Source organism: Magallana gigas, chromosome 7, assembly GCF_963853765.1.
Source record: "Magallana gigas chromosome 7, xbMagGiga1.1, whole genome shotgun sequence".
NCBI lineage: Eukaryota > Metazoa > Mollusca > Bivalvia > Ostreida > Ostreidae > Magallana > Magallana gigas.
Window position 1 is genome coordinate 10,706,434 of NC_088859.1, and position 24,834 is coordinate 10,731,267.

Consider the following 24,834-nt stretch of genomic DNA (forward strand, 5'->3'; position numbering starts at 1 on the left):
GACCCCCAGGGGTAAGGTGGGGCCACAATGGGGGGTCGAAGATTTACATAGGAATATAAAGAGTAAATTTTTAAAAATCTTCTTCTCAGAAATTATTCAGCCAGGAAAGCTGAAACTTGTGTGGATGCATTCTCAGGTAGTGTAGATTCAATGTTGTGAAAATCATGACCCCCGGGGGTAGGGTGGGGCCACAATGGGGGGGGGGGGTCGAAGTTTACATAGGAATATATAGAGTAAATTTTTAAAAATCTTCTTCTCAGAAATTATTCAGCCAGGAAAGCTGAAACTTGTGTGGATGCATTCTCAGGTAGTGTAGATTCACAGTTGTGAAAATCATGATCCCTGGGGGTAGGGTGGGGCCACAATGGGGGGGTCGAAGTTTTACATAGGAATATATAGAGTAAATCTTTAAAAATCTTCTTCTCAAAAACTAATCAGCCAGCAAAGCTGAAACTTGTGTGGAAGCATTCTCAGTTAGTGTAGATTCACAGTTGTGAAAATCATGATCCCCGGGGGTAGGGTGGGGCCACAATGGGGGGTCGAAGTTTTACATAGGAATACATAGAGTAAATCTTTAAAAATCCTTTTCTCAGAAATTATTCAGCCAGGAAAGCTGAAACTTGTGTGGAAGCATTCTCAGGTAGTGTAGATTCAACGTTGTGAAAATCATGATCCCCGGGGGTAGGGTGGGGCCATAATGGAGGGTCCAAATTTTAAATAGGAATATATAGAGTAAATCTTTAAAAATCTTCTTTTCAGAAACTAATCAGCCAGATGATTCTTTATAATTGTTAAGACTTTGGCCCCAAGACAATTCTTTGGCCTCACAAGAAGGTTCAGAGTTTGATGTAGCTTTATATCCCATATACATGTTTAAACAATCGTTAAGGATCTTTTTGAGAACTGCAATACTTAACATGTGATATGACTATAAAATCATCCTGTTAGAAAAGGGACTAATGATTATAAACATAAGAATATCCAGGTGGAAAAATGGATTTTATTTATACAGGATCTACATGTATTATTGTACATTGTCCAGATAGTTTGTATTATGACTCCATTGATTTTATCATACCTATTGTTCCTCAGGTGAGCAATGTGGCCCATGGGCCTCTTGTTTTAGTAAATCTAACCTACGCTTAAGAAATAAACTGATCCTTGTTTCGTGTGTTGTATCGTGATATATTTTCCCGCTTGTTAGGAATAATATCCAATAAACAGTCAGCTAGGCAAAGTCATGGATGTAGCGTCTGGTTTGTAAATTTTCCCACCCTGTTTCTAGGTAAAGCGCTTCCCTAGATACAAATATTGGCAACCCAGTGACAATTCGAGCAGCACACAATTGAAACTTTTAAAGTTTGTCTGCATCATGCACAGAACAGCCATTGTATGTTAATTTATTGTAATTATGTTAAATCCATGAATATTTATATGGTTCTTGGTCAATAACAAATAAACATACAGTAAAACACGCTTACAACGAAGCGCTGGGGACTTGCAAATTTACTTCGCTATATAAACATACTTCGTTATATCGTTTATAACGAAGTATCTTCAAACCAATAACTAAATTCGCTATAAGCAAAAAAACTCACCAATCAACTCTAAACATGTTTTATTGACAGGAAATATTTGGTATTCAATGCAGGATTTTCTTTTGAACAAAATTCTTGAATTTTTGATTGTTTTAAGCCTAGAATTTGCTTTTTTTCAAGTGGTTATTAATATCGGAGAATGCTTTAAAACACAGAGTCGGGAACATTTGCATGTAGACTTGCGCTTGTTTTGTGGTTATTGAGACTTCTGCTGATGGTTCATGGTCAACTGGTTCGCTGTCATCGTCGTTAGATCCGTCGTTGTTAGTATCTGCATCGACGGAATCAATATCTGTCGTCGAGTAATTTAAACGAGATAAAGAGCTCAAAATTCGATCTACTTTTTTTTTTTTGGCCCATGTTTTTGTTTACATCTTAAATGTTGAAAATTCCAGGTTTAGACCTAAAGTGAATCACAATTAAAAGCTATAAAGGAACTGTTTATCTGTGTTCAAATCGAATAAGCAGATAGAAAAATCATATTGAAAAAAGAAAGTAATTTTACCGGTTTATTGTACCACTGTAAATTGAAACAAATAGCATGAGGTTGTATGATAATATACAGCAACGTAGTTTGCCCTTCAGTGAGCTCTGTCTTATATGATAGCACTATAATGATCTATTCCTAATTCCAAAATATCCTAGACAAGTCTGTTACAAACTATCAAGGTCAGGTGCGACTTATCAGCCATTATTTTATAAATTTGTTGTTGTATCTTCACACTATGAGATTTCACCGATGCAATTCCGTAAATATAATCTGATACCTTTCTTTTTGAATAAATGGTTTCTAAAGAAAAATATGTACTGACTTTATCGGTTTACAGGCATTCACTAATTATTGCATTTCGTTTGCGATAATAAGGAAAATCCCAATCTGATTAAAATCAAATCATCGATCCGCTCCTTGTTTTTCCATTGTCGCTACAAAAAGGAAGAGACCGGCAATAAAAAACAAGGAGCGGATCAAGGATCTGATTTTAATCAGGTTTGGAATATCCAAATATAGCTTGGTAATGTATCCTGATTTTTGTTGAAAGAAAATAGATGCAAATAGATAAGAATAAATTTTCATGGAAATTAATCTAAAATTGAGAAACGTCTCGATCGTGTGTCTGTAACAGTCAATACTTTTAGTACTTTGATGGGAAAAAAAAATTATTTACATCGGGTTTGGTATACATACCGAAGCAAAATAGAAATCAGAAGACTGAGAAGGATGAGAATGCCTACTTTATAGTAAAAAATTCAGACGAAAGGAGCTGGTGACATAATTTAGAAATTCAAAACACTACATCTAATGAAGATTTATGCCCATGCAACAACAGACTCTTATGCATGTATTATTTGTGGAAGATATGTTGATGCCATAACATCACTGTAAGTATGGTGACCAAAACACATCATTCCGTCTGTGCATGCTGGTTGTGAAGTACGCTGTACTGTGCGAAGGATTATGCAATGAACAGTAAGACCCCATGTACAAAAAATACTTTTTAAAGATACAAAAAAGTACCTGAACATGTACTTGAACCTAGGATCTTTCACCTGATAAATTCAATTTAACAGTATACAGGAAGAGAATTGCTTAATCATAACAGTCCATAGAATGTCTGTGTACACAGGAAAGAGGGACTCCATGTCATTACCTGTAAACTTCTGTCCATCTCTCTTGCGTGGACTTAACCGTGGGAGCATGGAGTCGGTAATGAGCATTAATGGATCGTGCGAGTCTGGCGACGATTACAGATACGCAGAGGTTTCCCATCCTGCCCAGATGTTAGCGGGATTACAGACCTTAAGACGGAACAGCAAGCTGTGTGATGTTACATTATGCGTCGACGGACGGGAATTCCCGTGTCACAGATGTGTTCTGGCTGCATTTAGTTCGTACTTTGAGGCCATGTTTAGTGGGAACATGGTAGAGAGTCAGCAAAACAAAGTCACCATCAACGGAATCGAATCCTCCATCCTAGAAAAATTGCTAGATTATGCATATACCTCAGAGATCACAATAAATAGACAAAATGTTCAGAATCTTTTAGCAGCATCTAATTTACTTGAAATCATGCAAGTCAAGGAAGCCTGCTGCCATTATTTAGAACAAAACATGGATGAAACGAATGTTGTTGGAATCCACTGTTTTGCAGAAATACATGCTTGTGATGACCTACAACAAAAATCTAGAGACTTCATTCTGCAGAATTTCACAGCCGTGTCACAAAATGAAGAGTTCAACAATCTATCCCAGAGCAAATTGACAGAACTTCTGTCAGATGACGAATTGATTGTGGATTCTGAAGAGACTGTATATGAAGCTGCCATGAGGTGGCTGGACCATAGCAGTGAAAACCGCCTGGGTGAATTCCACCACGTTCTCGAGTGTGTGCGATTACCCATGATCAATCCTTATTATTTACATGACTTTGTGGAACAAAATGATGTCATAAAATCTTGTGAACTTTGTAAGAAGCTTGTGGATGAGGCCAAAAATTTCCATCTCCTTCCCGACAGAAGAACGGAATTCAACAACAAACGTACAAGGATACGTAAATCTGCAGGTATGTATAGATCACATCAATTCACACATTTAAACTATACTTATCCATCAGCATCATTGGAAATCAGAGTTGGTACAATACAGCTACAATACTAATCATTAACAAGTGAGACAATATCAACTTTACTGTAGAATACTAGAATAAATGGGTCTTAAGCAGTGATAATTTTTTTTTTTTATAGAAGAATAGATAGTACAGGTACTTCTGTGGAATCATTTAAATTCATAGAGACCAGTATTTGATGAATCATTAACTTTTTAATAGTACCAGGGAAAGTAATTTTGTGAATTCCCTAGTACGGTACCTATTCTGTATAAAGAATGCACTTCATACATATTATTTATTGGGGATGTTAATTTGTTGATGTGGGAGAACATACAAAAAATCATTGAAATGGTTATAACACTAACATTCTGTTGATGTATTGATTGACAGGTTTTTGGAGGTGTTGGTGGCTGGGACAGACTATAGTAGATAATATACTCCAGTAGGAACTGTACTGCTGGTATAACACTGAAGTTTGTATTGGTTGTTTGATTGACAGGTTTTGTGGAGGTGGTGGTGGCTGTGGGTGGAGAGGATGACAAGGTGGTGCTACGGAGCGTGGAGACCTTTGACCCCATTACACTGACCTGGAAACCACTCGCTTGTCTCCCGTTTGCTATCAGTAAACACGGACTTGTTTCTGTTGGTAAGGTTTTGTCAAGACTCAATAGCTAGAGTAAATATATTTTCACAGTTTGTCAAAAAAGATCAAATTTTTCAGAAAATGTTTATTCACAATAAGATCAATAATCAGCCAATATGTATGTTGATATCCAGGTGGTGCTTCCCTCTATCTGGCTGGAGGAGAGTATCCGGATGGGAATGCCAGCCGGAGTGTCTGGAGGTACGACCCCTGTCTGGATACGTGGGACGAGATGCAGAGCATGCAAACCCCCAGATCTGAGCTAGGTAAAAGTCTGAACCTTCATGTAATGACACATTCGTAGATATCTGTATAAGTCTGCATTAAGTGGTCTGTTTTAATATTTAGGACAAGCTACGCTGGATGGTTACATGGTAACGTAATGTCAGGGGTCTATTAAAACAAGTCTATTAATATTTAGGGTTAGCTATGTTTGATGGTTACATGCATCTTGTTTAGGATAGGATGGTTATATAAGCCTGTATTGAAGGTTCTGTTTTATTACTTAGGTTCCTGGCTGGTTACATGTATGCTGTTGGGGGTTGGGACGACTCTCTGTATTCAGGAATATGTTTTATATTCAGGGCTTGCTATTTTGGCACTATGAGAATATATTGAAGGTTGTTTAAAATTATTTAGGGCTTGCTATGTTGGACGGTTACATGTATGCTGTCGGGGGTTGGGACGACTCTATGTATTCAGGAATATGTTTTATATTCAGGGCTTGCTATTTTGGCTCCATGAGAATATATTGAAGGTTGTTTAATTATTTAGGGCTTGCTATGTTGGATGGTTACATGTATGCCGTCGGGGGCTGGGATGGCTCTATGAGACTGGATACTGTTGAGCAGTACAACCTGTATACCAATGCCTGGTGTCTCGTCTCCAACATGAAGATGGCTCTGACCAGTCCGGCTGTGGCAGCAGTGGATGGATGTCTCTTTGTCACAGGTCTGTAAAATAAGGTTCATACACTCAGTCCAGATTTTTTGGTTCAACACGGCCTCTGTCTTAAAATATAAACTGAAAACTAGCAATTATATTTAGTAATGATCTGATATAAAAAAGAAATCCATGATCAGTTATTATATTACATGTATACTGAACATGTATGTTAATTATGTCCAATTAATCCAGGTTAGTAACATTCACAGTGCCTATAAAACTTATACAGTATATACATATTAAAGTTTTGCACAGTAGTATCTTTTTATGATATCACCATTGTCATGTAATATTATATATTACAATTAAATTAATGTTCTTTTACTTTGAAGGGGGTGGTTTACTACCTGTTTTAGAAGGAAACTTTCATATTTTTATTAAATTTCTCTAGACCAAGCAGATTCCATTAATTCAAGTATATTATATAAAATACAGATACGTCTGAAGTATACAGCTAATTAGATACATGTATACACCTGCTTTCAGGTGGAGCTGTGTTGGAGGATGGTGATGGAATAGAGCTAGTCCAGTGTTACAATCCACGCTCCGACGTCTGGTCAGAGAAGTCCCCCATGCTGATCCCCCGCTCAGGCTCGGGGGCCTGTGTCTTGGATGGAATGATTTATATCATAGGTATACAAACATGCAAGGGTTTGAAAAATTAATGTAATTGTACAGGTTTTTCCAACTTAACAAATGGCAGTAAAAAGAACTTATACATGTTCCGTGAACAATATGTATACTACCGTAGATGTATTTTTTTTTCCTTTTACCGTAATTCGAAAGAGGTTGCTATGTTACAATTATTAAAACCATTGAAACCAAACTTATACATTAATTTTCATGTATTCATTTAATAATATAACTCATAATTTAGATTCTGTATTGAAATATGATTTGAAAAAGCTTAATCAGAAGATGCAACTGCACAAAAGTCTTAAAATTTGATGTTTGATGTTCTGTGGCTCTGTTTTAGGTGGCTGGCATGCTTCCACAGAGAATACAAACAAAGTGGAGTGTTTCAATCCCCGCACCAACCAGTGGACCCAGAAATCGTCTCTGTCAGAGAGGAGATACCGCCCTGGAGTGGCGGTGGTGGGTGGGAAGATCTATGTGTGTGGGGGCGAGGAGGGCTGGGACAGGTAAACTAATACAAAAATATCTCTTAAACTGGTAAAGAGGGCCAGTGTTATTGATAATTTCTAATTTTATTTGTTAATAATAAAATGTTCATGAGGATCGACCATATTTTGAGGATAAAGGATTTTATTATGTATGGGTAATTATTACTCTAGTTTAGACAAAGCATGATTTTCTTGGTTACAGACAATATAATCATTCAAGTATACAAAATCTTCTTGTCTTGTTTGAACTTTGTTAAAATTATGTAAAAAAGGTACAATTTTTGTTTTGTTTTATGTCGTGTAGATACCATGATACAATTGAGTGTTATGACCCAGAATCGGACAGCTGGGAAATCATTGCAGAAATGCAGTCCAGTAGAAGCTGGCTCAGTTGTGTATCCATGGTGATCAGGAAAGAAATCATCAACAAAGAAAGATCCACCCCATTCTGCAATGTCTGATTGTCAGGCTAATAATCCACATGCATTTTGACTGTCTGAAAGACTAAGTGGTTCCTATGAAAGCCATATCCACAACTCCTACATAGCATCACTACACTATCATGACCCTTGGTTATTTTCATGTATTCAGTTAACCCCCTTCCCCTTTCCTTTACTCTACTTTAAAGAACAAATGTCATATCAGAATACATTTATAAATGATTCTTGTTTCATTGTACATGTATATGTTTTTATGAAAATCTTGCACTGTCTCTTTTTAAAAAGGATATTGCATGAACATTATATTAATATATAGAAACTTAATGAAAACTAGGTTATTTTTCACCACTGATTTCATAATGTCAATCCTTTTTGTCAAATAATGTCTGGAGTACCAAATTATTGTCTCATATTCCCATTTGTAAGTACTTAAGGGAGAACACAATAAACATACCAAATATAAAGTCGTGTTGTTGGCTGCTAATTAATGTAAATGTGTTCCGCATTGTTACTATGCTTTAGATTGATTTTTAAGAAGAAATTCAAACTGTGTAAGGTTGTAAGCAGGAGAGCTGGTCTCTTCTCATAAACATGTTACTTTTTGACAAAAGGAACTTTGAAATGGTGATGCAAAGTTAATGTTATACGAGTTATCCCCCTTGACACATTTTATATACATTCCGTGCTTGTACTAGGACTGCCAATGTCAATATCATGACATTACATGTATTAAATCATAGTTGTAATGATTGTAGTCTTGTCATTATGTAGATCTGAGATTAAAATGTATATACATTAAACTTTTTATATCAAATTATTAAACTCTTTTATCTATCTTACAATTTGTGTTGTCATCGGTGACAGTTATATTTTAACTGTACAAATCATATGAAGAGAGAGTTAAACAATAAAATAAAATGAAATACTTTCTTTGTTATTTTTTTATAGATTATAAATTAATGGCTGGGATCATTTCTATTGTGAGTTGTATTTTTTCTACAATGTAGCAATATATACATTTCCCAGATAAAACAGGAAAGAAAGCATAGTATTGTTATATTCCTGCATGATAAAACAGATAAACACTGAAGGTCTGAAAATAGCTTTATTTATGAACTTTTGTCTTTGTATTTCACAAACACTCAAGTATTGAAGATTTTGATAATTCAGAAATATTTAAACGAAAATCTTTGTATCCCTCCATTGATCAATGTAACATGTAATTAAAATAGCATTTCTTATGCTGAACATCCAGAGATTTTCTTTGAACCAACTTCTTGGACTGAACTTTACTTTCAACACAATTAGATTGTTACTGGATGAACTCCAGACTTCAAAACAACTTTTTTAGTTGATATGTCCTGTCTGCAGTAGAGTATGTTGTGTAACAAATTTTTCGTTAGCCTCCCCCTCCAGTCTTCGGAGGGCCCTGAAATGGATCTGAGCCACTGATTCAGCATTCCCATCTGGATGTTCCGACTCGAGCCTGATGTAGTCAATCCAGATCCCTGTAACCAATCAGAAAAAAGGTTACAAAATGTCCTTAAAAAGTAACACTGTAAAAAGGGGTTCATTGCCTTTCAAAATTTTCACATATTGCACTGAAGTGTCTACTTTATACCCATTTAATTGCTTTCAAAAATCATTAAATACCAGGATTAGATGATCCAAACTCCTTCACTGCATCTTCATATGCTGCTCTCAAGAATTTTATCTTCTGTTTAGCCTTTAATTCAAAGAAACAAGATGCATTAAAATCCAGTGATGATTGATTGCATCAAATTGTGTTGTAGACAGTAGTAAATGTACTGGGTAATACCCGACCAATTTTGTTTTGAACAAACATGTATCTCATTGTCAAATAAAACCTAATTCTCTAATGTTTGCCTAAAAGTACATGCTAGTGGTACTTTAAATTTATTTGATGCAGTGTTATAGAAGGTACGGTATATGGGATGTTATGCAATTTTATTTACCTAGACAGCAGTGTCATTTTTCAATCAATGAAAACAATCAGTTTTGTTTTTAAAAGAAAGAAATTTTTTGGTGACATCAGAAATTGATTAGTTTTATCTTACTATTACATTACCTATGATTGTGTAAATTTATAGTTTTTTCTGGCAATAAAAGAGCTTATTTGGCTGGTCTTGGCATCTTGTGAATAATGGGTCCACAGGTTTGAAAAGGCCGTCATATAAAAAAAAATCAAGTATCTAAGGTCCAAAAACTGTCAGATACTTAATCAACAGAAGCAGGAAGTTCTAGAAACCATTGAAAAATGAACCATCATCTTGCAGCCAAATTCATCATCAGAGGCCAAAATCCAAGATAGCTGGGACAGACGAACTTTGACATTTATATTAAAAAGAAGACAAAAATGAAGAATGTTGAACGATTTCAGATGAGGATTGTCTCTTGTCTGTGTCGCCTCAGTGATGTGAATTGATGTGTTTTTTTCTCCTACAGACTGAAGGATAGAGAGACAAATGATGGATAGAGAGATCAGTAACATATAGGGATCAATGTATCAGTGATGCAATAAATATTGTCAAGGGCAACTTTTCTGGTCTTGTTTTTTATCAGTCAGATTTTAATCTCTTTCAAAAAGTATCTCAAAGGTTCTAAGGCAATGTCAAATATTTCCTTTCTAGCCAACTTCAAAAACTGGTCTGACTTTAAAATTTCTCTGATTACATTATTTGTAAATTTGTCAACTTGTTGTACCAATAGCTGAAATCTGAGCTTCAGTTTGCAGGTTCATGCCCTAATCACATTTATTACTGGTTGAACCAAGTTGGAGTCTTAATTACAGAGATTAACGGTACAACTATGTTTACACTAACTATTAGTCATGTTAATTGCTGATTACCAAGGTCATCTCTTTGGAGCAAGTGTAACCATTTTCTTCTTAAAATTTGAGGAATTGCATGAACCTTTCTTGCAAGCCATTACTGTTGACTTTAGATAACCAATAAATTATTGCCTTCTTAAAACTGTTAGAGGATTTATAATATCTTCAATTAGAAGCAAACGGATGCTAAAGTAATTTAATTATTTTATTAAAATAACACAGAACTAAAATAGATGATTGTAAAAATTTTTTTTTTCTTTAGAACCATTTTAACAAGACCTTGGACTTTCGGTTGGACGTAGCTATCTATTTCTTGCATCAAAACAAGTTAAAAATGACCGGTTTCAAGCGAAATATGCACTGATTGTGTAGTCTTAGCTCAAAAGCCAGGCAAATCTTGTTTGATTTCAAAGAACCATGGCTGAATGGCCAGCAATGAAATAGACAGGCCTATGTCACATTGCTGTTTGACACAATTACCTAAAGTCCAAGCTCTTGTTAAAATGGTTCCAGTTACTTGAGATTCCCTTCATTATAATTTTTGATTGCGCTTCAATTTGATGTTTGTTATTCTATCTCTATAACTTGTCACATCATCATTATTTATTAAGGACTGTTGAACTTCACAGGACAGTTGAATTTTAATGTCCTGAATATACCTGTTATGTATGTGTAATATATTGTACATGTACAAGCTGAAGGTCCCCACTCCTGCTTATTTTAGACTTTAATAACTTAACCATAGTACTCAAATCTTTGAATGCAGCTAGTACCCATCATTTTCCTCTGAGATTAACAATACATGTACACGTACTATATTTGCACAAGTTATCATAACTATGTGTCAGCAAATATCATACCAATGAATATACTGTTACCGATAATTTGTAGTCCATCTCTTGCACATTTGTAACCTTATCACAAATTATGTCATATATATGTCATATATAATATGATGATATAATTCCTATGAGTATTCCATTGGAAAAAAAATGAAATCTTTTTTATGAACATAATATTTTATACATGTATCAATTTTAATTGCATAATCTAACTACAGAAAAATAGATTTATTATGCTGCACATGTATTCAATGAACAAGTATGAAATTGTATACAAAGTACTAAATTTTTGAAAACTAAAAAAGGAGAGATTTATAAGTCAATTACAGTGGATCTACCTGAGCTTTTTCCAGTTGAATGTACAGGTGATAAAACCCCAGGGATAATGGCTTTAAATGCTGAAGTCTGCAACAAAATATGAACAAAGCGTTAATGCATTTTGGGAAATGACTTGAAATTAATAACAAAATACCTGACTTTAAGATATGACAAAAAGCAATGAAGATAAATCAAGTCGGCTTCAATTAGGTGATCCCATGGACCTGGAGTCAGCTGGTGGTTACCGGAGGACATCGGGGGGAGGTCCCAAACGGCACCACAAACAAAATGGCTGCAGAAAGTTTAATGCTTCACCGAAATAATACATACTCTTAACTGGTAATTAGGTTCAAGTGGAATTAACGGTGCTAAGATTATCGTCAACGTAAGAAAAATCAAATGAGTTTGTTGCATGCGATACCTCCATACACACACCAAATAGAATTAACGTTGTACACTACGTGGCCTGTTAAATTATTAATGGAGACAGGGTAAAAAAATCCATCAACCTATCCCCGGCCATTCTCCTTCGCAATGTAGAATTACTGAAACATTTATTGACATGGTTATAAAAATTATTGCTGATGTCAGACCATTCATAGATTTGTTTCTTGCAGTTCAGTGGCTGAAATATGGTTTTTGTTCCACGCTATATATACTTCGACATATACCCAAAGAAACATCCATCTTTGATATCCATAAAAAAAATAAGTGAGTGAGAACAAAAGCATTAAATCTGAAATCTAAAAGCATGAATTACATCAGAGTTGACAACTAGGGATGCAGTTTTTCCATCAAACATTTTATAGGCAAAGGTGTATGGTAATTGATATCAATTCTTGGCGAAGTCTTTACACCATTGGAAAAAAAAAACCCACAACACTTGCACTCCTTTTCAAATCAAACAACATTAAAGGTTATTCGCTGCATTCTCTAAGTGAATTTAAAATGTAATTTCATCCTTTTGAAATGTGTTTTTGTATCCCTGCAATGAACTTAATTCTTTTATATACCCCCACTCATTTTTTTTTAAGTGGAGATTGTGAAAATGTATTTACCATGATAACAGTATCATTAAGTGTTGCTTCATTAATTTTTACCGTCATAAATTAATTAGATTCTGTAATGATGGAATTTCATGTCCACAAGGAACCATCATTAATGAATTATACATCAAAACTAACATCAAACAATTTTACCCCTAATGGATGCACATTGATGATAAAAACACTACAATAAACAGATTAAGATGCCTATTGAATTCGGGGAAGCATGCATACAAGATGAATAGCAGTAGACAACTTATTCCTTGGAGGGCCGTATAAAAATTGGTCATCTGGAACAAAGAACCAGTTTATGGTACCCATGCCAGATCACAAAACTCCATCAACTTGCTGGGAAATATGCAAATACAATGTGACGTTTTAAAAGTTAAAAAAACCTGATCCTATTGTCATATTTTTTATATTTCAATCAATTGATATCAGTTTTTGTGCTGATTAGATAATTAAGTAATATTAAAAATAATTTCTACATGGTTTTTCTGTTACCTGCTATACAACTCTCTGGCGGCCTTGACCCCTTCCTTCAGGCAGGTCCAGTGCAAGTAAGCTTCCTTCACAGGTATGCAGACTTCTCGACAAGCCACGATGCCTTTCTGTTGTCATGGAAACAAAGAGTAAAGGTGTTGCATTAATTCTGACCACTGCACACTATGTTATAGGTTAATAAAAGAAAAGGTGTGAGATTGCTGGTATAATGCAGTACAATTACCTCAAATAAATCCTGTATTTCTGTAAGGTTGCACGCTGCACAGAATTCCAATACCAGAATCCATAATGGGTAGCTCTCCTGTATGTATAACAAGATCTCTTACACAAGCCATCAAACTCAAATTTCAAGAGTATAGAATTTCCTATATTAGATTGTGACATGGCATTTGTTTAACATGAAAATAAACTTTTGTGACAAAAAAATGGATTGAATTTTTGTCATATAGAAAAATTATAAAATTTAAAGAAATTCAATGTTCAAAATAGATTGTACTTTCATCACAATGAATTTAAATTTAGCACCTTTAAAACATTCAATGCTCAAAATTATAAATCATATTGAAAAATACAATAATCTTATGATTTTCCAAAACTTATTCTGTCCCTAGTTCACATCCCACCTGTTCATCATCAATATTTCACCATTACAGCAAGTGTGAGTTTTAGGAAAATTTAGAGAGTAAAATACAGTGCACTGAGAGACTACTAGGGTCCCTTAAAATTCTTTGAAATCATATAATGATGTTCAATCATTCTAGCTGAATCTAGCTCTAGAATTCCCTTTTCCCTCTTTACTTGTAGTGTTTTAGTTGTCCCTCAATTGACAAACATGTGAAATGGGTGTCATGTAAGTGTCACCAAAAAATCTGAGGTCTGCAGCATTAAGTCAACAAGATCTGAGGTGTAATATACAATGTTGCTATTAACATCATTAATGATAACTCAGAAAAGTCACCTATTACATGTACGGGTGCATGTTGGTGAAAATCTGAAGACTTGATAAGTTCTGAGGTGTTATATACAATGTTGCAAAAATCAAGAATAATAACTCAGAAAAGTCCCCAAATGTAAGTGTTGGTGAAAATCTGAAGACTTCAAGTTCTGAAGTGTTATGTACAATGTTGCTAAAATCATGGATAATAACTCAGAAATGAAATATGTCAATGATCTGTAGTGACAACCCCTGAACAGAAAAATCAGTTCTGCTGTCAAACGCGTCCATTTTCCTGTAAATGAGAGGAAATTGAAGAGATCCTAGAGCTGACAGCGAAATGAAAGTGTAATTAAAGCTTTTTATCAAAAATCTTCCGAAAATTGTCATGGAAATCGAGCATGAGCCTTTCATTAGCAGCAGAAAAAACCCTTTTGAATGACCAATGGGAGGGCTGAATAGATATCCATTTGATCCTATTTGTATGCCCATTCTCTGGTTCAATAATTTACATATAGCGTCCAACAGATCCAATATAATAGAAGATTACAATGGAGGACACCAGATCCCAATTAAAGAGATCAATTAGGGCTTTGTGGTGAAAATGCTCTCCTTTTGATAGAACTAAACTCTAGCCATGGACATTCAATAGCAGAAGGCAAAAGTCACAGCTAATTTGTTTACTCAGAGAAGCAATGGAGTTTCTATGAATTCATATGTAACAATATTCTTCTGTCCTGCGTGGGTCAACATTTCACAATGGAGTCTACAGCTGAGAGTAAACAATTTATCATCAATATTTTAATGACAATCAATTCTTGTCTAAGCTTTCTGCCCTCTGTTTGTCACCCAAGTGTTAAGTTGTTGATACAATGGCCCCACTGGGTTTTTGAGGCACCCTCTGACACAAGACTTCCTTTCATCTGGAAATCTCCCCTGAAATCAGCGTCTTCTATTACAATCATTAAGACAGAGGAGTAAAAAATCAATTAAAAATTGATCATCAAACTTTCTGGGCCTTTCTTTTTTCTACCTGAAGAAAAGGTTTGAGTAGGGTTTGTGATTTGTCAATTGTTATCTCTCTATAAGACATTCACTGGCAGGTTGTTGTAGGTTCTGAAGAACATGACTGTGGCAAAGAGATCTGGAAACAACAGTCTCCGCCAGGACTACAGAAAATCAAGTACACTACTCTATCAGTTTCAAATCTACAATAATGGCCTAACTGGTTAAAAAAACATATGTTCCTAACTCAATAATAAATGATTAACAATTAATACGAGAGTAATTAGAAGATGGCCAAAAAAATCAACGAAAAAGAAATTTCCCCCAAAATCGGCATCGTCATCTCTAAGTGCGTAAATTTGCGACGGTTGACAGGACATTTGTATCTAGAGTGTGTCTCTTTCTCTGACAGTAACGATGCTGTTATAGTTAATGATAGGTGATGATGATAGACCATTGATTTGTGTTTGTATTAATGCCTTGCTTTTTATGTCCCATATAAAGGATATCTAATTACCTATCTACTGGGGCTGAACCCTGATAAAGATCAGATGTGTGACTTAGGACATCGAACATCCATGTCGCTTGACTAAGTAGAAATACCACAAAAATAATCAAATTCAATTCTGAATGTGCAACATATTTTCCAATATCTTTTATATCCTTTAACTAATTGGTATCTGAGCATTCTCAAACATTGGTGCACTATTGTAAACTTTTGCAGAAACATAATCAGGAGAATCTGTGACCCCTTATTGATTTCATTTCTAATTTGATTTTAACTTGATATGTCATGCTTAATCCAAAACCTTGCTTCATAATCTGTGGCCCTATTGTTCTGGGTTCAACCAATTTCCACATTCATTTTCAGGGTGGTTTGTTTTCATTCTTTCCAGAACACAACCCCAACTTAGAATTCATGTCCCAGAAATTTGATAAGTTACTACCTTCACATTCAGTTTTTTAACCACAATGGATAATATTTTCTTGCACTGAAAATCCAACTCAATAAAAGTAAATAATTAAAATATCTTACCCCCACTGTTCATTCATAAATCAAAATATACACCCAGTACTCTATTAACCTAGTTTCACTACAAATTACTGAGAAAAATACATACATAAATACATTTCTCAGAGCACATATGTTGCCACCAGCAAAATAAAATCTAAGAGAATGACACACACACTGACAGACAGACAGACACACAAAAGACATTGATTTCTCAAAAAGTGCTCATCGAGACTTGATTCTCAGATCACCAAAGAAGGCCCTCTTCATCTTTACCTTTTCAGGAACCCTCTTTCGGGCCTTCTTGAAGGTCTTTAGCACCACCTCCTTTGAAGCATTGGTCCCTATCATCATTTCCAGTCTCCGTTTCCATAGCGACACACATGTGGGGTGTTTGGTGACAGCATCCTCCAAAACTGTCTCTACCTGTCCAATTTCTCCAAGATCAAACAGAAGTTTTACCTGCAAAATTTCAAATTATACTTGTCTGTAAAACATTAGAATGTAAAGTGTAACATGTGCTTTGTACCTTGTAATATCTATGATAATTTGGTCCCTGATGTCATTTACATGTAAATAGTATTGAATCTATTGGCATAGTTTTGATAAAATAAATTGTATTTTGCTTCCTCCTAGTTAATGATCATCAGCAGGGGGCAGGTGGAAAAATCAAATAGAAATCGCTCAGCAAGCGATAAAATGTATATTCATTGCTAATGCCTCTGTGTAGCATTTCTTGCACTTTGACAGGTTTTCTTACCCACTGCTTGTACAAGTCTTCTGACAACAGTATTTTCTCCGAAGCTGTTTGGAACAATCTCAACAGCCGGCTTATTTCCTGTGAGTACACAAAAAATTCTGTTAATGGCACACTGTTACAGGAGCAGCATAGCAGACGGGCTGCCCATTACCTGTACAGAAGAATCCTCATAACATGGAAATAAAAGGAATTAAACCATTGAAGAAGGAACTCGCTTGTAAAATTCTACAACTTGCGAATACCAAGCACATAATGTAGGCCATTAAAATTAGTGTACCTAAGGGGCCATAACTTATGCACAATTTGCTGCACCCAATTTGTGTCCATTGGCTTTCACACCTAATTGCTCATAACTTGATTTTATGTGGCATGGCATTTATAAATTAAGTTGTAAAATTACCTTAAAAAGTTTGGCATCACCATAATAATGTACCCAATAAAAATACTCAAAAAAAGTTATCATCGGGTGAATTATCAGATAATACTGTATAAAGATCATATAGTGAGCAAAGAAATTATCACCAAGGCACCAAGTCCCAGACTTGAATACTAATGAAGAAAATAATTCCTCCGAACATCAGCGATGAATTTGCAAATATTAATATCTAAATCGTGCCGTCTGGAGAGAAAGATCTCTACTGATCCCTGAATCGTATGCAACATTTACTCTGTACAAGGACATCAAAGGCCTCCGCCGGAATATGTCTATTAAAGGAATAATTCAACTTCATCCATAAAATTATAAAAATTTGATATGAATATACTAATTCAATACGCTTTCTAATACTGTACCTGCTGACACTGAGATGAATGGAAGGTATCCTATGTTGATGGACAGGTACAGGCCACCCTTACTTCAATCAATGTAATACCAAAAGAAAAAATTTCAAAAAGGGGGAGAATTTTTTGATAAAGCTCGTCATAAATGAAGCCTGACATTACACATTTCTAGGGATCTGGTTTCATCGGGGCACCTGTTGAGGAGATGGTGGGTCCCCAGACCTGTGTGTCATCTATCATCACTTAATCAGACCCGGCCCTAATACAGGATCTGGCCATGCTGTCACTCATTTTACAGACCAGCAGTAATCAGTTATGATGCCTGGGCCGTGATTTTAATGAGTGTAATGTAGCTGCTTTTGTGTGACAACTACAAGTTCTGAAGCAATAATGAACACTGCCAAAACAGACTGAATGTTAATATCTCAGTTGTCATAATAGGTCTTTTAACAGATGTTTTTGCATTCCTTACTATTTGGTAAAATTATGATTTTGTTAGACCCTGCTAGATTGGCTTTTAGAACTTCTTTTAAGAGTCAAGTTACAATTTACCAGCAATTAAAAAGTAAGAGGGACTATATAGTAGAAGGGTCAAATTTAGCTTCCAAGTATTAACTGAAACAGCTAGTACAAGATGAATTTAAATAATTTGAAATATTTAGATTTATGGTAAAGCTTGGGTATAAAATCAGATTTCATACCACCCTTACCACCCAAATTGGCTGCATTAAAGCATATAGAAAATATTTAAGGTATTTAGTAATACAGACAGAGACCATAGACTGTTTACCAACAGCCTGGCTTCTCAATTGCCAAATGGTGACTTTTTTAATGTCACCATTTATATGTATTTATATATGTAGTCATTATTGGCTAGTAAAACCCAAGTTTTCATACCTGAGTGAAGTCAATGGAATCTTCATCCAAAGGGGAGCGTTTCTCAATGACATCGAAGCAGGCAGAAATGTAGAGTGCCCATATCTCCTCTGTAAGACAAAACAAAAGATGCTGCAGTAACTAAATCATAGAAGTACCCAGTAGCATCAAACATCTGAAGACTTTAAAAAGATTAAATCAGTTAAGTATCTATAAAAATACATTCATGTTAATACTCTGCTGAAAGAAAATTTCATCATTATGCAAAAAAAATCATTAGAATATGTTGTCAGCCATTTGATGACATACCCGGTTGATTGAATAATGTATCATAACCCTAATTTAAAAGCATGTTCATTTTGAATGAAGGGACACACAGGCAGATGAATGGACAAGGGTATCATTTTTCAGAAGAGTGTAGCATTTAAGACCAGTCTCTACCAACTGTTTAAAAACCATCTAACATTGGAGCGTTGAGGAAACTTTGGGTGTACATTTTGTAGAGGAGTTAGATAAGGATTGTAAAATCTTCAAGCAACAACTTGACACTGGTACATGATAATTACAGTATAACTGTATCCATGTTTAGTGCTAATCAGAGGATATAATGAGTTTCGGTGTCAGTGGAAACCTTTGGCGCGACTCTCCTCTTCCCTGTCCGCTACATGGAACTAATCTACTGTCACAGAGCGGCTGCACCCATTTCACTTTTAATCAAACAAATTGCGACAATTACTATGTTTGATCAATGACCCTTGTAGACATTGAACATGAAAAAACATGGCCGCCTCTTTTGAAGGTTTGCCTGTCAACTCTAGATAAAGTCTAATCTACCAGTATCAGAAACTGGAGAAATTGATTTTCATTCAGAGGCATGGTCTCATAAACTAGCTAGTACAACCAGAATTAACTTTCAGGTGTTCTAGTGTCTATAAAAGTTATTATAAACCATACACAGCATCATGAAGTGAACAATTTAAAACATGCAACTTGATGACAACCTTTATTTAAAGATAACCTTTTTAACATTGGGTATAATTTCTTTTCAGCTGAGAGTTGATTGGTTAATAACAACAAAGTGTTGTCCAACTGAATCAACATGAAGTGCTTTGTTGTTGGCTGATGTGATTTCTAATTATGGTAACAAATCTCCATCTAAGATAACTCATTAGCAGGTATTTAGAACATGCACCTATTAGTATTTACACCTCAAATTTCCAATGTGAGACCATAAAATTTATGAATTATATGTGTTTCCTATTTACATACTCAGGAATGAGATATCCTTTGTGGACTAAAAGTTCTTGCTTATCAGGTCTCAGAGACTTATAGAAAATATTACCATATAGCTTTCCTTCTCAAGATCCAAGAAAAGCTGTCATTTCTGAAATTCCTTAAACACAAGAATGATACTCAGAGACTCAGCTATCCTCAAATAAGATAATAAAGATTGTGTGAGTAGCATTCAGTCAGAAGTGTGAATGATACTGCAGACAGCTAGATTGGACTGAGGCTTATCATGGTCTTCAATATGGCTTTATCCAAGACTACATTAAATGAAGATCTAGGAAAGACTTATTCTGATGATCCAAAGGGAAACGTGAACCATGAGTCAGAGGGCCATAAGGAGGGCCAGGAGATTTTGTCATGCCAAAACGAGTGTCTCGAGAAAGCTTCCAGAAAGCATCTTGTCATAAACCAAGCTTAAAGAAAAACCATGTGGATCCACAGGTGTCCAATAAATCAATCAAAGCCCATAGTGTTTTTTTTATTCTGTTCATGCCATTAGTGAGGACCAATATCAAATAAAGGACCTGCAGCTGAGATCAGATGACCAAATTTATTCCAAGAAAATCAAATGTGATTACGATGTACCGCAAAGTTAAAAATAGCCCTTCCCTCTGGGCCTCTGAAAGAGAATGCCGCATCTCCCTCCATCATAATCTTGGGCTGATGAATGCCAGGAATATTCCCCGAGCAGTCCAGTTGAAGGCTATTCCTAAAAGACTTGGCAACATCATATTACTACCAAATGATGCTTTTATCAATTGAGTTTTATTAAAAGATTTTTGACAAGAATTAAATGAGGCATAAATGACGTGGTATCGGGAATAATTGAGGACTGCATGATCATCTTGAAATTATCTGTCAGCATGCAGAAAAAGAACCTTACAAAAATTATGAATACAGGATATATTTACATGATACATGTACAGATTTTAGAAAACAAGACCTAAATCTGAGAATTGAACTTTAAAAAAAAAAATGCACCAATTTCAACTCTCTATATTGACTACTTTATAATTGTGAGAATTTTCACAAAGAACTATAAGAGTCATTATTCAAATCATTGAGGGGATTAAATAAATTGATTTTCTCACTCTTTCACAATTAACTTTTTTGTTACTCTATCTTTTAGTTTCTTGGGAACTGTTTCAGTAATATAATAATAGATCAAATTTATCTTCCCATCGGAACAAAATTGCAGCATTATCCGAGTACAAGAAATCTGGAATAACAAATGATGTCATTCCTGTTTCTTGTCAACATCCGGAAGCTTGATCCAGACTGGAATGAATTCTGATGCGATGTATTCACAACCTCACTGAAACCAATTGTTTCTTTCTGAATTATCTTTTTTCCCATTTATTTGGACCCTGCTCCCACCTCCATCAATACTGCTTAAAATTTGAGATTAATGACGTGAAATCAATTTCCCGCCATTGTGATCCATCCGACATCAGCCTAAACCCTTTAATCCGGATGCAAAACAAAAAAGTCTTTATTCTTCATATGGATGTAATTGTATTAGTTTTTAATGACGGAATGACATTCATCTTGATCCTCAGGGCAATAAATATCCCAAGTGACATTTTTTAGACAAAGGGAACTCTGGATGTGGCCTTTCGATTTTCTCTGTTGATAAAATAATTAACATGTCATCTCCGAGTGTTTTTGCCTTCAGAATACCCATAAACACCTTGCCCCCATTATGGCTACAAAAGACTTTCGTCTTGTTCCTTTCCTTCTAATTCAATCAAAAACAATTATTCTGCCCACCCGACTGTATAGACAGCAAATATCCACCACAGAAGCACTGGGAACTCTTGCTACCCGTGCTTTTATTCAATGTTGCAATTATCAGGGCTGTAATTCATACCCTAGAATTTCCACTGCCTAATCCAGCATTAAGACCGTGTAGATGTCCACTGGTGTGAATTGGGCTGTACATGACACTGGATGGATTAGGGTTTGACCCCAGCTTCCAACCTTGAATATATTCCCAAATATCTGGTTGTAAATTGAGCGCAACATCTTAAATCATCAACTGTTCTTTTTAGTAACATTGTTGCGCATGGAATTCAATATGGTGAAAAGTGGATTTTATCAATCTAACGACCCTAATATTTCTTATATCTCACATCTTCTTTAACACTGATAAGTCGATCAATTTTCAATTTCAATGGCAACTAGATTTCTGTTTCATTTTTTTAAAATCAATTTTTAGTTCTTCACACAGGTTTACAAAAAGTATTATCATTTTGGAAACCTCCAGCCGGTAATTGATGGAATATATCTGTGATTTGATTTACATGTGCGTTACAGTAATCTTATAACAACACAAAAAATAATCTATTGACTCTTATGCACTTCGAATTTTGAAATTGCACATTAAGTCTGCTTGCTCAGCTAATATGATAAAATATTCTTTGACTTTGCAAAACTATACCCAGTAGTTAATATTGATGTAAATAATCCAAGGCATTTGCACACTAAGCTGTAATCTAAAATCAATCAATTTAACTTTAATTAAGTCATTTCCACCCAAAAATTAAAACCCAGCTAATCAATAAATTTAATTTCACAAGACACATTGCTTCAGCTAATTCTTGAAGGTTTGATTGAGGACTGAAAACAGCTCCAATTTTAATTCTTTCCAGCCTCTTTATCAATGACATTGATGGGGACCACCGAGGAAATATCTGCCTCTAATTTGTCAACACTTCTAGATTTTTTATATTTTCCTTCAGGGCGATTAGCAGAGTAATAAAACTCTATTTGGCACCAAGCTTTAGACTTAAACCCTAAATCTATCTGGAAGTTTTACATCACTTCGACTACACTACATGTAAATACCAATTAGCTGTCAATTATTTATGTACTGGTATTTTCATCTTTTTGTACCTCATAATTGCTGAATTCAATTACCGACAGAAAGTACTAATTGTTACTTCCAGCCGATACACACCACCCAATACATCTAGCGATATAGTCGACTGTTTCAGCATAGAGCAGCTACTACTCATTTCTGCAATTAGACACCTCCTAATGAATTCATGAACCTTTTTTCCCTGAATTCTTTCCTGAGCAGATCTTTCCAAGCTCTTTCTCCTTTACAACAATAGATCAATAGATTTATTTTGGTTTTATTCATTATGCAGCAACATTAGCATCATTCTTCATTCAAAATGTATAAACTTCCATGGATATGGCATGTTCAGACTCTTAATATCTTTATGCAGTAGTTTATGTACGAGACAGAAGATCTTTCAATGTCATATTGATACTTAGTCTAGTCTTTGGAACCAGTATAACGACTGAAATATTACTATACATTTTTTATCATTAAAATTCATTTATTTATAAGAGGGCCAGATGTTTATTGTCCATTTTAAAGCAATATTTACCTCCTTTATACAAAGAGTTCTGTACAAGATAAAGGAAAAAAAGCCAGAAATTGAGAATACACTGTATTTCAATTTTTCCTTTTCTTGGTAATAATTCATGGCCATAAACATCAATTTTAAAAGTTTAAGACAAATCTGATGAGTAGTTTGTTGACCACCCAACCTCCTTAAAAACTCTTTCTGGCTGTGCATGTGAGTCTGAAACAGGACTACTAGTGTATCTGTTGGACGCTCACTCAATCTTGTGCATGGCATGATTTACGCATTATCCTATAAGTCCATTACCACTGCAAAAGGAACATGACCAAATGGAAGTCAGCTTTACATGAATAATTGTGTACCAGCAACTAAGCCTTAAAACTCACATGTGTATCATTCTAATGATAAATTGTTATTAAGGTAAGCTGTCTGCTTTCCTCAGAACAAGGTCAACTAAGGTCAATTTTAAGGTCATTTTCCTACAACCATTACAAGTTTTAGCAGTCACTGAAAGCCAATCAAAATATTTACCACAAACACATGCAATTAATTCAATCATTATACATAGAAATCTGATGAAATTCTCAGGTAGTCAAATCTAACTGATTTCCTTCAGATGGTAATCTCTAGCTCTGATTTCTTCCTTAATCACCACAGACTGCAATTTTGCCAGCTAGTAAATTTTTTATTCTGTCATTCAATCTGTGAGCCCTGCAGGTGAGATATCCTCCTAAAGGAGGGTACGGTTCATACCCAGCTGTTCTATATATCCACGCAGCAGCCATAAAGCCCCAGTCCTCTATGCTATAGCTATTGGGTTATTAGATACACCCTTGCGGCACCCACTGGTTTTGTAATTCTAGATGCACCCTTACTGTCTTACAAAATAATTCTCTTTATTTCATGGTGCATTGAAACAAAATGCAAGGAATGTCATGAAATATGAACTTAATACCAAAAGTCGCATATCAACATGCAATTAAACATGTTATTTAAAAGACTTGTTGGCTTTTTCATGATGTAACACAAAACGAAAATTTGTGATTCAACATGCTTTTACACATGTAATACCAACAGTTTTTAAGCCGAGTTTTGGTGACTATTACGTCCTTGAATTCTTTTTTTCTATCCACAGTCAGATAAGGTAACTTTTTTCGTCAAAAAAAGAACTGATAAATCTCGCTAACAAGATAGAGTAAAATCTTTATGGACCCATTAATTAGGTGGATTGAATTGATTTTATCAAGCATTATGTAAAATATCTCTTTTCCTCTTGTACACTGCCAGATGATAACAAAGGCAAACAGTGAAATGCAAACATCGTCACTGTACATATAACGGTACTTTTTCTGGCACATGACACTTTGTCAACATCATCGACATTGAACACTGTTGAGACTGACCCATTCAGACAGACTTCTTTCAGTGCAATCCAAACCATACTTCATGCACAGTCCAAACAAATTACAAAATTATCCCCCCTTGTACAAACATAGACCCAGTCCTCTACGTTTAGAAAACAACTCCTGTGCCGGATTTCATTATCACGATTTGAAATTTAATCCTCAATTTGACTTGAAACGACAAAACAGTGTTCCAATTTGACTCAAATTTAAGATGTAGATCAACAAATTAATTGACCAATGTAGTGTGAGCTTAGACAAGGTGATTTTTTATGTCCTTTTATTAGGGGATAGGATTATTGAAAGATATAAAGGTAGACAAGAATTTTCACAAACAACTGTCCTGTTTAATTTAGAAGACCACAGAAAAATCAATAAAGAACGTATCTCTCTCCCATTCCCTCTCCCGTTGCGAGGAATGCGCAAAACATCAAAAGCAGGGTTATGATTTAATACAGAAACTTTTGAGCATAAATTTAT

At 35.1% G+C, this 24,834-nt stretch overlaps 2 protein-coding genes across 2 annotated transcripts in view; one reads left to right on the top strand and one right to left on the bottom strand.

Annotated features, from left to right (window-relative positions):
- Positions 1-2,784: 2,784 nt before the first annotated feature.
- LOC105341714 (kelch-like protein 20) lies at positions 2,785-8,282 on the top strand. The gene is made up of 7 exons (XM_011448382.4): positions 2,785-4,159; positions 4,704-4,850; positions 4,982-5,113; positions 5,622-5,798; positions 6,279-6,425; positions 6,769-6,934; positions 7,221-8,282. Exons 1-7 carry the CDS (start codon positions 3,208-3,210, stop codon positions 7,375-7,377), a joined length of 1,878 nt encoding a protein of 625 aa, XP_011446684.3. The 5' UTR covers positions 2,785-3,207; the 3' UTR covers positions 7,378-8,282.
- A 160-nt stretch (positions 8,283-8,442) lies between these two features.
- Positions 8,443-24,834, bottom strand: part of LOC105341713 (U3 small nucleolar RNA-associated protein 6 homolog) — a 59,620-nt gene continuing 43,228 nt past the window's right edge. Inside the window, exons 15-22 of the mRNA XM_066067285.1 lie at positions 18,306-18,394; positions 16,629-16,706; positions 16,145-16,330; positions 13,141-13,218; positions 12,918-13,024; positions 11,388-11,454; positions 9,010-9,082; positions 8,443-8,864 (exon numbers count right to left, since the gene is read on the bottom strand). Coding sequence (XP_065923357.1) covers positions 8,704-8,864; positions 9,010-9,082; positions 11,388-11,454; positions 12,918-13,024; positions 13,141-13,218; positions 16,145-16,330; positions 16,629-16,706; positions 18,306-18,394 — 839 coding nt within the window. The 3' untranslated portion in view covers positions 8,443-8,703. The remainder of the gene's footprint in view (positions 8,865-9,009; positions 9,083-11,387; positions 11,455-12,917; positions 13,025-13,140; positions 13,219-16,144; positions 16,331-16,628; positions 16,707-18,305; positions 18,395-24,834) is intronic.

Excerpts from the sequence above, each read along its gene's own strand:
- LOC105341714 (XM_011448382.4), top strand. The coding sequence starts at position 3,208 with ATGTCTGTGTACACAGGAAAGAGGGACTCCATGTCATTACCTGTAAAC. Across the intron at positions 4,160-4,703 it reads AAGGATACGTAAATCTGCAG|GTTTTGTGGAGGTGGTGGTG; the intron begins GTATGTATAGAT and ends TTTGATTGACAG. Across the intron at positions 6,426-6,768 it reads TGGAATGATTTATATCATAG|GTGGCTGGCATGCTTCCACA; the intron begins GTATACAAACAT and ends GCTCTGTTTTAG.